Source organism: Phycodurus eques, chromosome 5, assembly GCF_024500275.1.
Source record: "Phycodurus eques isolate BA_2022a chromosome 5, UOR_Pequ_1.1, whole genome shotgun sequence".
Classification (NCBI taxonomy): Eukaryota; Metazoa; Chordata; class Actinopteri; order Syngnathiformes; family Syngnathidae; genus Phycodurus; species Phycodurus eques.
Window position 1 is genome coordinate 4,592,482 of NC_084529.1, and position 17,286 is coordinate 4,609,767.

The 17,286-nt window shown below is 48.8% G+C and overlaps 1 protein-coding gene across 2 annotated transcripts in view; it reads left to right on the top strand.

Moving 5' to 3' along the window:
- The first annotated feature begins 14,157 nt into the window (after window positions 1-14,157).
- The window catches only part of LOC133402983 (potassium voltage-gated channel subfamily D member 2-like), a 46,249-nt gene continuing 43,120 nt past the window's right edge, over window positions 14,158-17,286 (top strand). For both annotated transcript variants that reach the window (XM_061677390.1, XM_061677389.1), the window contains exons 1-2: window positions 14,158-14,487; window positions 14,704-15,821. In XM_061677390.1, the coding sequence (XP_061533374.1) occupies window positions 14,710-15,821 (1,112 nt within the window). In that variant the 5' untranslated portion in view covers window positions 14,158-14,487; window positions 14,704-14,709. The remainder of the gene's footprint in view (window positions 14,488-14,703; window positions 15,822-17,286) is intronic.

The window sequence follows — 17,286 nt, forward strand, 5'->3', positions numbered from 1 at the left end:
GCTTGAAGTTTTGAGAAGTACGCCTGCAGGGCTTTGAAATCAAAAGATCAATATCGCTCTTGCGCATGTCCAAGAATAAGGCCGCGGTTAGCAGCCCCTCGTGCTAGCTGAGCAAGAAGCTAATGGGTCAAAGTGCAATAAAGCGAGCCAAAGTTCACTAATTCAGGGTGATATTACAGTGAATCAGAAAGGTGATATTCCAGTTGTATTTCTTTCTTTACGGTGGGCTTACTCTACGCACAAGGTCGTTTATTGGCTCGGAGCTGTTGCCAAGCAACCGGCGAAGACTATAGGAAGTTGTTGCTCCCGGACAGAAGCTCCAGTTCAGCTGTGAATGAACACGTCGCTTTTTACAGCAGTTAGTGCAAATAACACTCGGGGAGCGCCACATGTGCGCGCTCCTCGTCCTCACGTCGCGCTGCCCGGCCCACATTTCCACGGACAGATGTGTCTTAATCCCCCCCCCAAATCGGCGCCAGTCAGCTAAAGGGCTTATGCATTTGCTATCCCCCCGCTAAATGAATCCCGTTTTCCTCCGGCGCCATTTCTGCATTCGAGGAGTCATCGGGCTCAGCTTCCCGTGAAAATAATTGCTCGCCCGTGACTCCGTCGAAGCGAGCGCGCAAGTTTCGTACGAGTCGATGGCGCGTCGCTATCCGCCAGTTTCGAAAGCAGCTCGAAGGAGCGAAGGCGTGATGTATTGAGAGAGAAACTCTCCTGTGTTTTCCGCTAAGCTGTGATACTCTTGATGGATGAAACAATCAAGGCAGAACTGATTTGCGGGAAACTGCTTTCAGGTTGTTTGATTTCTCCTTCAGCAAAGTCAAATGAGCATGTAAAAACAACATGCGTCTATTTTCGATGGCCGCCCTTTTCTGTCGATGTTCGCTTTTGGCCGTGTGTGAATCGCCTTCCAGGCCTGCACGTGTGTCCTGCCACCTGTCCCTACCGTGATTACCTCCGTTCTATTTTGGTCCGTTTTAGCCTCGGCGCGACGCTCCGAGCGACTTCCAAGTGTCTGTGCATCTGTTCGCACGTCGTTCCTGTGTGAAATTGCATTTGTTATTACCTTGCCAAATGTTTCCTACACCGAAGTCCCAGTAAATGCAACATAGACCAGATCGAGGACACTAGATATTTAAGGAAAGACGGGGATTCTGAAACCATTCTTCCGGACGCACAAATTCTGTCTCGAGTCTCTGCTGGCAAAAAAGTTCCGCTCGGAACCAATGTTTGTGGCGCCGGAACCAATGTTTTCCCACGGACATTAATTGCAGACGGACGCAGTGTTGGGCCATTTTTGCCAAAAGCCAAAGTGATTTTTAAGACACCGATGGATGTGTAACGTACATATCGCATGATGTGTGAGCGGTTTGAGTGGTAGTTAGCGTTTTCTTTATACCTAAAATGGTAATCACTAGCACGCTAACGGTAATGGTGTATGCTAACCGTTTAGAAAAAGCTGTTTTTGTTGTGTCAACATTTTATAACATGCACTCAGTACCAACATATTCCCGAATTTTAGAATTGTCTAAAATATCTCGGTATGTTGAAGCATTTAGAATCGGTTAAGTGGGCGATATTTGGGCCGAAAATAATGATGACTAAGAAGAGAAATCGTGACTTACTGTTACGCTACAAAACAATACCTTTATGTGGCCAATATTGGACATAAACGTTATTTTCATAGCCCATAATTTACGCTAAAAGAAAAGAAAATGCCAACCTCGCGATTATGAACGACGACTGGCGGCAGTGAATTTCCACATCGACGCAAGCTTCATGTCGTGATTGTCACTGCCGGCGACAACGTGACTGAAGTAAATGTGACAAGCACGCACGGATCGGAAAGGGCGCTTTTTATAGTCCTTCGGAAAAAAAACGACTTTGGCGCTAGAGAATTACGTCAGCAATGCTCCCTGTCGCGCGACGACAAATTCTTTTGTCGAAACAGCGCTGACCCTTTCCTCTGTTGGAAAAACGAGCACCTTTTCATCTCGCCGGGACGTTTTCCCGCAAAGGGAACATCAGGATTTGACTTTCCGAAGAGGCGCATACACCGACGCGACTGCGCCTTGACAGGGGGCCATCGATGGGATGTAATGTACCTTCTCACCGATCCCGCTGTTGTCAAGTTGTCTTATTTGCTTCATCTTGAAGCGGCGAGTAAACGGCCGACCGCTCGTCTCCGCCGCCTCCGGCGCTTTCGTCCTGACTTCAGGGCCGTGTTGGCGCCACGGCAGGGCGACTCGTGCCACATTTGGATTTCCAAGTTGTACTTCCGGTCGGTTGTTTAAGCTCCAGGAGTGCTGAGTCAACAGCGAATCCTCCGCCCATCCCATTTGTCTTCCCTGAGCCAGACGCCCTCAGCAGGAAACGCTCGGTTCAATGACAAATTCAAGTTCGCCGTCCACGGGGACAAAGGTCACAGGGAGAGACGGCGAGGGCCACGAGACAAAAGATGGATTGAGCCGGGCAAAGGTGAGGCGCAACGTCCCTCCGTGACAACGCTTCAGCCACAACGAAGAAAGCATCAATCTACCGCGGCTGCGGCTGCGACACATCTACTTTCCCTCCCGAGTTCACTTTCTGGCATTCCATCAGCACTTCATGAATTATTTTGGGGTGATAAATCGACGTGTCGCTTTGTTGCTTTCTCCCTCTTTTTTTTCTGCTGAGTAAAGGGAAAGTTGTTGTTGTTGTTGTTGTTGTTGTTGTTGTGACCGCACGCATGTACGCGCCTGTGCTGAAGTGCACTCGCGGGCGAGTGTTTGCGGGTCGACTGCTTCGGAGGCGCCATCTGCCATCTGGCCTCAAAGCGCACGGGGGCCACATGGCGGGAGAGCAAATGTCGCCGGTCAGGCCGACCGATGCCAAGGCCTGACAAATGACGTCAGGAGGAGGCCACGCTGCGACGCCTGAATAAACAACCGCGCCGCCGACTATGGCCCACTGATGACCCTTACCTCCTTTCGAACTGCATTTATTCATTTATTTTTACGTATTATTATTATTATTATTATTATTAAGGGGCGTACCGACGAAGCTTTTAGTGACACGAGCGAGCGTCTCGAGTTTAAGACATCTTCCGGTACTGCAGCCGCAACGCAGAATGTGTGGATACAAAAACCAAAATTGGAACACTGGCAAGGAGCTGCTGTAGGCCACGACTCACGCACAGACGCTCACACGCAGACGAACTGAGCGATCCGACGCCAGCGCCTGATGTCACTGACGAGGCCACGCCCCTTAAATGCGCACACCCAACGCAAGGACACTAAAGTATGTGCAATAATTACAGTTTGGCAAACTAGTTGCTTGTTTTTTTTTCTAACATTGTTTTTATTCAGTGCTGGGTTTTTTTTCACTTTCAATTCATTTTAATGGGAAAAAGTGACTTGATATTCACATAATTTGAATTATGAGTTTGGTCACAGAACGAAATAAACTTGCAAGCCAAGGTAGCACTGCATATTGTATTTGTTTATACAGCAGGTCGCTTCGCGTCACCCACAAGAAAAGAAAAAAAATGGATTCGGTGGCTCCGCTTTTGGCCTTAAAGATCAATCAGCTGCAAAAAACACAAAAACAACAAAGTATTTGTACATTGTTCCTGTTCCAGCTCATCATTTTCTTTGTTGTAGCAACTCAAGACTGGAAGTCCTTGGAGAAGAAAGGTGATGTTACACAGTCGTTTGCTTTTGGGAGGTTTCAAGGCTTTTTTTTTGGTTTTTTTTTCTCTCTTTCTGGTTGGCGGGCCAACGTCGTGCAGACCGTCGTGATTTTTTTAGTACATTAAATTGGCGATAAAACGTGATTTTGAGGTGTCGCGACGAAACAAAGAAAGGAGATTTTGGCCGATGTTCCCCATTCCCTGGATTGACCGTCATTGTTTTTGCGCCTTTCAGGAAATATCGATCGTTAGGGGTTGTCGCGCCACCTGTCGCTCCGGCCGACACTTAACAGCTCGCATCCCTGTTTTTATAGGCATAAACCGAAAGGACTAAATGATGACAAAACGAACGGATGTTTTTCTAAATGCCATTAGTGCGGCGTGTCGTTCTTTGCCTCCGCCGCAGAGCCAACAGATTGTACACCTTTTTATTTTTTATTTTTTTGCGCACGTGTTGACATAAGCGAAGAGCACCACTGTGGCTAATCTCTGTTTTTTTTTTTTTTTTCCCCTCCTCTCAGCTTTGCACCGGAGTGCATCAGAAGCAGCTGGAGCGAAGGTTGTTTGCAGCGGCGTCACTTTAAATTCTCCGCGCCTCGCGCGATGACGACGGCGTTGTCCCGATGCCGCGACCTTGAACGGGAATCTCTTTTACAGACAGAAAGATTGTGAAAGAGAAACAATCAGGTGTGCGGCTTTGAATTGCCCGTCTTGAGACGCGCACACACAAACAAACAAAAAGGTAGCTTTCTGGCCGGGTGAAATACCGCAAGTTTGACAGTGACAAGGCAAGGTGAGGCAAAGTGGAGCTGGGCTCTCTTTCAGGGCCGTTTTTTTTTTTTTTTTTTTTTTTTTTTTACGTGTCCTTGTGTTCGGTGAGGTATTGCGCTCAACGTGTTCCAATGCCGCCACAGTTACACACATCCCTCTCATCTAATCCTTTCCTCTTGCGAGGCCCCTGCACATAGATGACAACGTATTTTCCTTATGGCCACGAGTGAGAATGAGCTGGGTGAAAATCAATTAACCCCCCCCCCCATTCTTATCCATGTATGTCCATCATCCAAATAACAGTTTTGTGTTTTTGTTCAGCGTCTAATGGCACAAGAGAGCCTTTGTCTCCAATCGCCGGCGGGGAGCGACGCTACATAAATCGAATTCAAATGCCGAGAAACGCAAAGAGGACGTCGCGGGCTGCGAACGTCGCCCGGCCGTTTTTGTACTAACAAAACACAGATGCCGATTATAGATTAACGTAGTCCAGCAAACCTCCCGCTATAATTGCGATATATCATTCACGCCAAAGATATATAATTATATCGCAGATTTTTAAATGATTTTCACAGTCCACAGACAAGTCCAAAATCAGAGTTATGCGCAGTACCACGTTGTGCCACAACATGCCAGGCAGCACTGAGCTCTAATGGAAGTGACGCAGAGTAATTGACTCATTCACTGCCCATCGACGTTTCAACTCGTCAACTGGATTCCGACAGTTTACTGCCGCCGACGAACATATTCGTCAAGTACGTTTTTCAACAGGGAGGCGTGGAAGAGCTTGCATGCAGCCCTATGAGGCGACACGCCTCTAAAATCCTCCGTAACAACTGAACTCAGGAAAAAAAAAAAAAAAAGTTGGCTCCGATGGTGGGGGAAGATGCCAGTCCGGCCTTGCAGGCCCAAATGTATTGTGAGGGTCCTGCTGGGAATGTCTGGCAGAAGCCCATGTCGGAAGGAGTTTCAACTCCCACCTCCGGCAGAACTTCCCCCACGTCTCGGGTTAGGGTCAGAACCATGTTCTTCGCCTCTATTGCCGAGGCCGGCCGACCGGAGCTGTGGCCGTAAGGTAGTCGGTGCCTGTCGTGGCTGCAATCCCCGAACCCGTTGGCGGACACCAACGATGAGGGATGCCGTCAAGAGCATTGTGGTTTTCGTCCTGGCCGTGGAACAGTGGACCAGCTCTCTCTCTCTCAGTCGGAAAAGGGTGCCATGCCCTCTGCAGGTCGGGGATGAGATCCCGCCCCAAGTGGAAGAGTTCAAGTATCTCGGGGTCTCGTTCACGAGTGAGGGAAGAATGGAACGGGAGATCGACAGGCGGATCGGTGCAGGATCTGCAGTCATGCGGTCCGTTGTGGTGAAGAAGGAGTTAAGCCGAAAGGCGAAGATCTCGATATACCGGTCGATCTACGCTCCTACCCTCACCTATGGTCACGAGCTGCGGGTCGTGACCGAAAGAACGAGAGCCCGGATACGGGCGACCGAAATGAGTTTCCTCCGCTGGGTGTCCGAGCTCTCCATTAGAGAACGGGTGAGAAGCTCAGAGTAGAGCCGCTGCTCCTCCGCATTGAGAGGAGCCAGATGAGGTGGCTGGGGCATCTGTTTAGGATGTCTCCCGGACGCCTCCCCGGGAGGAGACCCCGGGGACGCCCCGGGACACGCTGGAGAAACTACGTCTGTCGGCTTGCCTGAGAACGCCTCGGGATCCCCTCGGAAGATGCTGGGGAGAGGGAAGTCTGTGTGCCCCTGCGACCTGACCTTGGATAAGCGGAAGACAATGGAAGGATGAGTGGATGGATTGTCTCTCTGGATCGTGGATTTTGACCTCTTGCGGGTGGATCTGGCCTCCTCCTCACGCAGCAGCCTCAGACTCCCAGTGTGGACGTCCCAGCAGTATGCGTCACTAAAACATGAACATGTGGAATCGTGTCACACGTGATTGCACACAGGCGGTAATAGAGACACACACACATACACAAAACACACCGGCTGCCACACGCAATAAAGAACCAAGGAGACTCCCTCCTTTTTTTACACATCCGCAGGGGGTCAAGAACTCATTAGAGGCGGGGTGGCGGCTGAGCGATGACGCGGCGTACGAGGAGGCCGGGCCGCTGCGCGTCGTTTACGTGAGGAGTAAAGCACGCTGCCGTGCCCGCAGGTCACGGAGACGATTCATGACTTCATTAAGCGGGATGGAAATAAAACACGCCGGGGTCGTTCCGGGCCTGAACTCGGATCCTAAATGCGCCTCCTGTTGGCTTTTTCTTGATTAGCCTTTTATTATTTTGCATTTGACCGAAACGCCCTATAAAAATGTGTTTATTATAAAGGTCAAACGTGTCCCTCGTCACCTGTCGTGATCCCGTGCGGCGCCTAAAAATATTTATCACGCAGTCGTTGTTCGCTCATGAGTTGGGGCTTCAAAATCTTCGAATGGACGACCGCAATTGAATAGTAGCCGTCCCGTTCTCCGGTGGTCGGACTTGGCCACTGGAAGAGGAAACGTCTGTTTTATCGTCGCCGTCACTCCGCGGCGCTAAAAATAGAACACAGAAGGCAGAATGTGGCCGAGGCAGGATAGACTTTGTATTGCTCGATGAGATGCAGCACAGTACGACGTACGTCGGCCATTGGTGTCCTTTTTAGCAAACATTGTAGCGACGTTAATACAAATGGAAGGAAACTTCCCCAAGGTGGGGAGTTTGATCTGATTTTCTCAGTCCCTAACTCGGCTCTTTAAAAATATCAATAATAAATTGTTCCTTTTGGCTCTATTGTGGCCACGTGAAACAAAACTACATCGGGCAATCTGAATAAAATGGGTTTGGGTCCCACTTGAGGTTTACCATCGAACAAAGACAATTCCAGGTTGTGTGTTTAAAACGACAACATACTGTACCTTGGCCTTGACGTCCGCTAGCTTAATGCTAACACATGATGGGAAACGCCATAGACTAGCTAACGACTCGCATCCGTGTGGCGGCGTTATTGGAACACAAACGCTGCAGCAACATAGGAATACAAACGGTACTCTTGGTGATCCTGGGCAAAAAGAAAATGACTAACACGTCGAAAAAGGTCACAAATCAGCTGAAAGGCTAGCAAACGCGAACAAGGCGCCTTTGGGTGCGTGTCATGCGCCGAGATGGCCGATTTCCAAGAGTGCGTGCGTGTTTGTTTTTGGTGGGTTGCCTGGACGTCACCACACGAAGCAGCCTTAAGGACGCTGTTTACAAACGTCATCCCGTTACACAATCTAATCCCGAAAGACTTGGAATGATAGCGGTTGAAAATGTCAGCCAACGCAATTTGGCAGCACGGGAGGCCAGGTTATGTCATTACTGGAAACCGCCAGGGGAAAATACCACGCCGATGTCTCCAAACCTATTTGCAGGGGGCGTTTATGATTTAAGAAGTGTATTTCGCAGGAAAGCCCACTTAGTTTTTAATTTAATATTTGGGCTTTCATTCATGAATTTTCATTCATCCTCTGAGCGTGATATGCCTAAACCAATGTTGTCGTTTTTTTTTTAACCTTAATTGTGTCCGAATTACGCCAAAACGGACCGTTTAGTGTGTCTTTGTGTGCAACCGTATTAGGTGTTGTGTTGCTCCACGGTGATTGTTTTTTCTCCTACACCGTGTTTACATTCATGCCTCATATCCTACCGGCTGCTCGTTATCAATCTGAATTTGCTGTAGTAAAAACAAGAGAGAGAGAAAACAACAACAACAACAACAACAACAACAACAACAAATCGATGCGGAGACCTTGGTTGATTCCTTTCTTGAAAATAACAGCGAAATGCCAAGATGAATTGTTCAACCTTGTTCAGGACACGCGGTGATTACTTCGATCCAAAGTGTAAATCCATAAACGGAGAGGCAATTCATTAGTCCGCACTGGCCTGAGTCAACACTAATAATCGCAAATGACCTTGGAACTTCTTTCAACAGAACACATTCATAAACGTCTTCCACATACTAAATCGTGTCATCTTGTGTGTTTTCTTACAGCCAAGTCATTTGACATAACAATCAATTCATGAATCAATAAACATTAGGAATGGATTCCTTGGTCTTAGGTCTTCCTCTGAGCAAGATTTTGCGAGGACAGTTCGTGGAAGGCTCTTTTCTTTTTCTTGTGTCCACGAAGGTCTGCGAAGTTGTGCTCGGCAGATCGGGAAAACTTCGGGAAGTACGACGGAGACGCTCATCCCGGGGGCCTCTCGCTGACCTCGTAAAAGTTCTTCTTGATAAGCAGACCACAACTCCCCGAAAAGACGCTGGGAAATCTTGCCGATTCCCACAATCAGGATGCGTCGGATCGAGGTCCGCCGAGGCCCGAATCTCGGATGTCTCGAAAAGATTATCCCGAGCGATTATCCTGTGCCGTGCCGAGAACGATTTTTCTTCTCGGAAAACCATCGCAGATGTGAAAGCTGTTCGATATTCGCGATGGCGAAATCCTGTGTCGGGCCGAGCCGCGACCTTTGTGATTACGACAGGAAAAGGAACCGTGAGCAACTCGAAAGCTACCTGAAGATGGCGCTGTTGCCCGACAAAAATAGGGGAGCGACTGCTTGTGTCGAGTGTTCGTACATTATTAAAACGACAAGAATTTGCAAGTGCGCTAATCCTAGACATGCTAACCGTTAGCCTAGCTTCTTCTGATACTCCTTCCGCGACTAGTTTTTTTTTTTTCTTCTGCCCAACGGCACCGTGCCGCCTCTCGCAGGTCAGCCTTCGGTACAGTGCGTCAGAAAAACTTCATCTGTCACAAGTCGGTTCACGAAGCGAAGCAGTGTTTCTTGTTCAAATGAATGGAAAAAGAAGTAATCCGTTCCATCTTATGAACAAAGTTGTTTTTGTGTGTGCGTGTTTCATCAGTGTGTATTTACACACGCTAGAAAGAAGTGAAAATACACCTTATAACGAAGAAATTTGAACACAGGCAAAGAGAATTACGATGATGGATTATACCACTAAACTTAAAACAGACCTCGTCTTATTACAAGAAACACACCTTACGAAGTCAGAAGAAAAATGCCTCATTGACTCGAATATCACTCAGTTTATCTCGGCCTTTTATAAGTGTAGACAAAGAGGACTCTCAATACTAGTCCATAAAAGACTACATTTTACAATAAAATACTACAGTAGCAGATCCAGGAGGCCGCTATGCGATTATGCAGGCTACGATATTTAACGAGCTTTCTACAATTGTCAATGTATACGCTCCAAATCAAGAGAGGGATCCAGATTCTCCATTCTGCTTGACCTCACAGGCGAACGGGACAAACAATGAATAAAATGACAAAAAAAAAAAAAAAAAGAAGAAATAACACGGTGTGTTCGCTGACACATCACTGAGCAACATTCTTAGCCTTTGCGCATATAGTATTACAGTGTAACCACACTCACGTTATCGCCAAGGATCTTTTTCCATTTAACCACACCGGCAATATTTGTTCCGCTCTCTTCGATAATTTCCGATCTTTGCTTCTTCAAAACAGTTACGTCTTTACCCCGGGTGGCCTCCTTCTTCTTAAAATGACAGCTTTGCCACTCTCAACACTTTCAAGGATTCTTAACTTCCTTCTTTCACCATTCAACAGGCTTTCTAATAATAGCACGATCGTTCGCGGTTTTCCGTTTCTTTTGGAGCCACCAGAGAGCTAATTTAGAGCAAAAACAAAACAGCACAAGACAAAGCAGAAGTGAGCCTTCCACGTCCGTGCCGAGAGTGTTTATGAACCCGGGCATAGTGCTCGAGCCCAGATCATATTTCCTTGGAAATTTTGCCCTAAGCCCAAACCGGTTACGAACCGGGGCCTTCTGAACTCCAGGCACGCGGTCCGTGGCGCACTTCCGACCTGAACTCTGATCGGAAAACTCGTCTCCGGTTAGCCGACTGCTCCGTTCGAACTCGAAAACCCGAGCTCTGGCAGAAAAATGATGTGAGGGATACTTTTTACGTTCCATAAAATGGGGAGTGGCTCAAATCGCAGAGCAAAATTTGCTTGCAGCGTTTCTCTCCAAAAAGTCAAGAAGGCTGAAGCGGATGAATTGCACTTCGTATCTCGTGGCATTACTGTATTATACTATGCGCTAGAAAAACATAGTCACGACAGCTGAACAGATATCTTATCGTAGGGGTTTATTTGAATTGAGGCAGCTATTTCTTTTTTCTGCAAACATCTTCACATAGCTCGGAGCCGATCTAAATGCTAAGCAAGCATTTTCTTGCGATTTTACATGAGAACACTGAGGCTATCTGACAAGGCTCGCAGCTCGCCCGGCTCGCCCGTGTTCGGTGCCATTTGGCAACCGCTGGAATATTTAAATGCCCTGATGAACACATCGCCCCCGGGCCCGACTGCCGCCACTGAACACCGAGTGCGCTCGGCGCACACTAATGGGACTACTGACACTCCTGTGCATTCATCCCTAGGAAAGAAAGAAAAAAAAAAAAAAAGGCCAAAGTCGGCTCCGTGCCAGAGGGGAGCAGAGGCTGCGCGGTGCGAACGCTGGGCTGGGAGGACGACAAAAAAGCACGAGGCCACAGGTCGGACTGACGCAACATCTTATGTGTCGGAACGCGCGCTGCGCCGTCGCGATGCCCTTGAGCGAGAATGGAAAAAGCTGTTTGAGCAGTTGTTCCATAGCCTTCATATGCAGCCTAAGCGCCACGCACTAGTACGCTCTTTCTCCTCATTAGGAAGAATTGAACCTGCGGGAAAAAAAAAAAAAAAAAAAAAATCGAAAATAACTGACTGACCATTACAATTGCGTTGAAAGAAAAATGTTTTTTTGGGGTTTTTTTTAAACACTCAATATTCTTAAAGAAACGGAGATAAACTGCAACTAAGTGTTTTCGGGGTCGGTGTCGGTTCTCCCCCCCAAAAAGAAAAAAAAATGGGAAAAAATGTCAATATATATATATTTTTTGATATAAAAACAATTCTCAAGAATTTAAAAAAATCTGCGCATAGGTGAATCCGTGGGTGCCAAACCGTGAGTATGTGGGAGTCCACTGTACTTGCGCAATCTTAAATTGGATGTGAGGAATATGTAACAAATATATCCTTACGAGCGCGCTCTTGTTCCTCACTAGCAAAACAATTTCGCACACTTTTTTCCACTACTAGTGCCACTTTTGGCCTACCGGCACATGAATCAAGGAAATTGATATTAAAAGCCATTTGAGCATTTATTCCGTAACCTTTCTATCTTAAGGTCCGTGTACTCGTACGCTTTTTTGTCTACGCGCTATTAATTGTACTACTAGAACAGCTAGGACACACTAGTACAATGAGGTGTATTATTAGTAAAAAAAAAAAAAAAAAAATGTTTTAAAGAAGAAGAAGAAGTAAAATAAATAAAAAAATCCACTTCTACAGGCAGTTTTGGCCTACCAGTCTGACCTCAGGCTAGATATCAGGGACAGGGACGAAAACGTTGAAACCGCTTCGATATCCTTGCCATCCTTCTTCAGGTCCATGTACTAGTATGCTCTTTCCCCTCGCTTGTTGCTCAACCTATCTCCAGCTGGATATGAAGGATATGAAATGAATGATCGACGCGCTTTGCGCGAGCAAGACACCGAGGCAGCTCGCACACTTGATGCGCACAGATGCGCCTGGACTTAAGCGGGACTCTGAACCCCTGTGAGCTCAGCTGAATCTTAGGGGAGAAGGGGGGGGGGGGGGGGGTGGAAATATGAATAAAATATGACATCCACAGCCAAAGGAAGCCGCGAGACTCGTCGGCAGGACGTGCTCGAGCTCTGTTGCTGTCCTTGGTGCTGAATCACCACAAAAAAAAAAAAAACAGAAGCCTGAATCTCGCTAAAGCCGGGCACACACATGCGACGATTTTTAATATCGTAACAGATTTTTAATATTTGAGAGACCTCTCATGTCAAGGAAAACAAAAACAAACAAAAAAGTTTGTGAGACAGCGCGTGCAGTTCTCCAGATGACCAACAAAACACGCAAGACACATACGCACGTTTGTTGTAGTTCCAGGACTGACCTGTGAGAGTCAGCGTGGCGATAGAGTGCATCCAGAATGACAGGAAATACGAAGAAGAAGAAGAAAGTATAGTAAGAGAAAAAAAATTTAAATTAAAAAAAAAAAAAAAAAAACTAGGCTGACTATTAGCTTGTCTGGTAAGCTAAACAATCGAAAACAATTTGACCGCTTGTAACTTGAAAAACATGTTGGTTGACTTTCTTATGTAAAATATGCGCCTTGGCTCAATTAAGTTTGGGAAACACTCACTCAACATAACCATTTGCGCGTCTATTTGCGCCCAGCAACGGCGCCATCTTCAGGATGCTTGCTAATTGGCCGTCGTTCCGTTGCACGACACAATCGGCGTGCCCGCGGCTCGGCCTTGCTCGCCGTTGACAAAACGCGCACGAGTTCTATCGAACGGGTTGAACATTGACGAGGGTCCGCCCCGACTCCGGGATAATCGCTCGGGACGATCTTGCGGGGACATTTGAGAATCGGGCCTTTGTTGACTTCAAACGCAATGGAGGGGAAATGCTCCAATTTGGTCCGATTTTCGGTATGTGTGCCGTGTTTTTCTACACATTGTATGCATTGTGTTCCAATATGTTTAGAATGTGTTTAAAAAGTGTGCTTATTGTAAATAAATGTAAATATGTTTAACGCGTGCAGGAGCAGTAAACGTGCAGCGTTGTGGAACACGAGAGACACTTCATCGATTATGCTCATTTTGGAAAATGTCAGGCAAGCGAGCGGCGCTATCCCGCCGCGCCGCGCCGCGCCGTCGACCTTTGTGAACCGCGTAAATCTGTCGGGAGACGTTATCGAGCGGTATTGTCGGCGGCTCGAAAATTCAAACGCGGACGTGAAAACCCGAGGGCGACAATACGCTGCAAAGCCTTCAGGCGTCGCAAAAAATGACCAGGAGCGATAAGAAGAATAACGCTTGATCGACACTGTCGCTGAACTATTCGATTAACAATATTTACAGTGATGAACAAATTGATTAGATGGTCGCAAAGTGTAAGTTTTTGTTTTTTTTTTTGCGACTGCAGTTTCTCAAGGCACCTTTGTTTGACCTTTGTTCCCCCCCCCCCCCCGGTGGTACTTGATGTAAAAAAAGTTCGACAATCGCCCATTTAGAGTTTGCAGTCGACGCGCTTTTGGAATGCTGCGAGGAAGCCGGAGCACCCGGAGAAAACCCACGCGTGCAAATGAGATTCCAACCCCAAACCTCCGTGCCGTGAGGCAGACGCGGCGACCGCTAGCCCCACCGTGCACCACAATAATAAAAACACGGTTGAATTCAAGGTGGGGGGTGGGGAGGGGAGAGAAAAGGGGGAAAAAAACAATTGTTACGCTTTTGGTGGCATTCTAGTCCAGAATATTGAGGGTGATGGAATGCTGCGAGGGTTGTGAATATTGTGCAAGACCCGCCCCCCATCTTCACCCCCACCCCCCCGTCTCACCCCCGGAGGATTTTGGAGATGCCGCCCATGCAATGACAACAGAATGATGAGTTCCCCTGGCTGTGAAGAAGCACAGAAATTTTTGGGTGCAGGTTGGACCACTCCTCCCTCCCCCTCTCTCTCTCTCTCTCTCTCTCTCTCGCTCTCGCTCTCTCTCTTTCTCCTCTCGGGGCTGAGAAAGAGACGAGCAGAGCAGAGAAGGGGGAGGGTGGTCGACGCGAAGGAACAGGACTTTATTGAGGAGTAGCTGCATCGGTGGAGTGGGGGGGGGAAGCCCCTCGCCTTGCGGATGCTTGGAGAGGAAAGAAAGGGAGGAGAGGAAGGGGGGGGGGAAGAGAAGAAAAATTGCGCGCTGAAACAAATCGTCACTTTGCCGCTTTGCCGAACTTGTTGATGCGACGCTATTGCGCCGTTGTCCGTCGGCGTGTGCGCGCGAGCGCGTGTGTCTGCAGTAAGGATGGATGGGAGGCGATACGGCAAGTAGTCTCCTGAGAGGATTTGATTCAAGTCCCCGTCGAGGCAGTTTAAGGAGCAGCCTACCCTAGGGTGAGTGCTTTTCTTTTTCTCCCCCCGTTCTGCTTCAGAATACGCAAACGCTCGCTAATCAGTTTGCCGCAATTGGAATGCGTCTCATTTGATCAGATTCTCGTGTGTGTGATTTCCCCGCACTGCGATAACCTCGCGTGTGCGCCCCCCCCCCCCCCCCCCCCCCCCCCCACCCCAACTCCCACCCCACTCCCCACTCGGCTTCCCGACTTCCAGGTCAGCATGGCAGCAGGTGTGGCGGCGTGGCTCCCGTTCGCCCGCGCGGCGGCCATCGGCTGGATGCCGGTGGCCAGCACCCCGATGCCGGTCCCCCCGCAGGACAAGCGCAAAGCCCAGGACGGGCTGATCGTCCTCAACGTGAGCGGCACCCGTTTCCAGACGTGGCGGACCACGCTGGAGCGCTACCCGGACACTCTGCTGGGCAGCACCGAGAAGGACTTCTTCTTCCACGAGGAGAGCCACGAATACTTTTTCGACCGCGACCCGGACATCTTCAGGCACATCTTGAATTTCTACCGCACGGGGAAACTCCACTACCCGCGCCAGGAGTGCATCTCGGCCTACGACGAGGAGCTGGCTTTTTTCGGGATCATCCCCGAGATCATCGGGGACTGCTGCTACGAGGAGTACAAGGACCGGCGGCGCGAGAACGCCGAGCGGCTGCAGGACGACGAGGAGATGGACGGCGGCAACGAAGTGACGCCGGTCAACCTGACGGCCAGGGAGTACCTGTGGCGCGCCTTCGAGAACCCGCACACCAGCACCCTGGCGCTCGTCTTCTACTACGTCACCGGCTTCTTCATCGCGATCTCGGTCATGGCCAACGTGGTGGAGACGGTGCCGTGCGGGACGCTGCCCAACCGCGCCAAGGAGGTGTCGTGCGGCGACCGTTACGCGCTGGCCTTCTTCTGCTTGGACACGGCGTGCGTGATGATCTTCACGGTCGAGTACCTGCTGCGCCTCATCGCCGCCCCCAGCCGCTACAAGTTCATGAAGAGCGTGATGAGCGTCATCGACGTGGTGGCCATCATGCCCTACTACATCGGCCTGGTCATGACCGACAACGACCAGGTGAGCGGCGCCTTCGTCACGCTGCGCGTCTTCCGGGTCTTCCGGATTTTCAAGTTCTCGCGGCACTCGGCGGGCCTGCGCATCCTGGGCTACACCCTGAAGAGCTGCGCCTCCGAGCTGGGCTTCCTGCTCTTCTCGCTCACCATGGCCATCATCATCTTCGCCACCGTCATGTTCTACGCCGAGAAGGGCTCCGCCGCCAGCAAGTTCACCAGCATCCCCGCCGCCTTTTGGTACACCATCGTCACCATGACGACGCTCGGGTAGGTCACCGAGCTTCCTCGGCGAATCGGCGGGAGTGCGAAAGGCTCCCGTGCAGCAGGTGGCGCTACTTTCCGCGGCCATTGCACATTTTATATTGAATACAGAACAGTGGGGGTGGTGATTCTCCAGTTAGGTGAGTTTTGTTTAGCCACACATATTTCACACTCGGCCTGTTGGTGCACCTTCGTTACTACGACAACGGTAAGACTCCAGTGAGAAGCAATCCGTGCTACGTTCAGCAGGTGGCGCTACTCTCCGCGGCCATTGCACATTTTATATTGAATACAGAACAGTGGGGGTGGTGATTCTCCAGTTAGGTGAGTTTTGTTTCGCCACACATATTTCACACTCGGCCTGTTGGTGCACCTTCGTTACTACGACAACGGTAGGTCAGGTAGGTCACCGAAGATCCTTCAGACTCCAGTGAGAAGCAATCTGCGCTACGTTCGGCAGGCGGCGCGACTTTTCGCTAACATCGCGCATTTGAACTTAAGCGTCTTCAGTGCCAACCGTTATTTAGCCGAGGCGCATCGTTTACATTCGCCGTTTCGGAAAGACTTTTGTCACCATGACAACACTCAGGTACAGACCATCAACGATCCTTCAAACGTTGGAGCGAGGAAAGCGATCGTGCAGCGATTGGCATTTTATATTTCATACAGAGCGGCAGGGTGATTCTAGGATCAGAACAATAAGAATTACACGCAAAATTGACCTTTCATGTGCACCGCTGGAATTATGACTTTCGTGACGGACTACGGCGGATTGTGACTTTATTCTTAAATTCAGATACTGACGTCACTGCAGTCGTAAACCAAGCGGCCCCGCCGTGAAATCTGCAGTATGCGTGTAAATATGCAACATATACTATTTATTAGTAGCGCTATTGGGGGGGGGGGGGGGGGGGGGTTAAGGTCTGCCATTCAGAATGAGTGACGTGCCATTTTTCATTGACCCTGTGAGGCAGTTATGATTGACTCCTCTGTGAACTCTGCCTAGCAACAAGTGGCCGTGACCAGAAAAAGACATCAAGCGATCCTGTTGATTTATGTTGCAACATCTACCCAAGACAGCTAAAATATATGTATTCAGTTATATATATATATATATATATATATATATATATATATATTTATGCACTACTACACAAGTACTATGATGATTTATGAATTATTTGTAGCATTGCTGTTGACAGACCGATTGGAATTTAAATGATGTACATCAGCCAGTAAGAGTAACTTTTTTTCCACATACAAAGCAAAACCACCACTGGATGGATTTATCTGGATGGAAGCATTTACATTTATTTTCTTTATCTTTTTTTTGTCCAATCAGATTTCAGCTTCTCTGTTTTTTGCTATGTCGACAGTATTCTGCCCAGGGCCTTCACAATCAGTAGCGCCGGCCGACGGGACTTCAACTCTACCTTGCTGCGTCGACTCACAAGTTTCATTTGTTTCATGG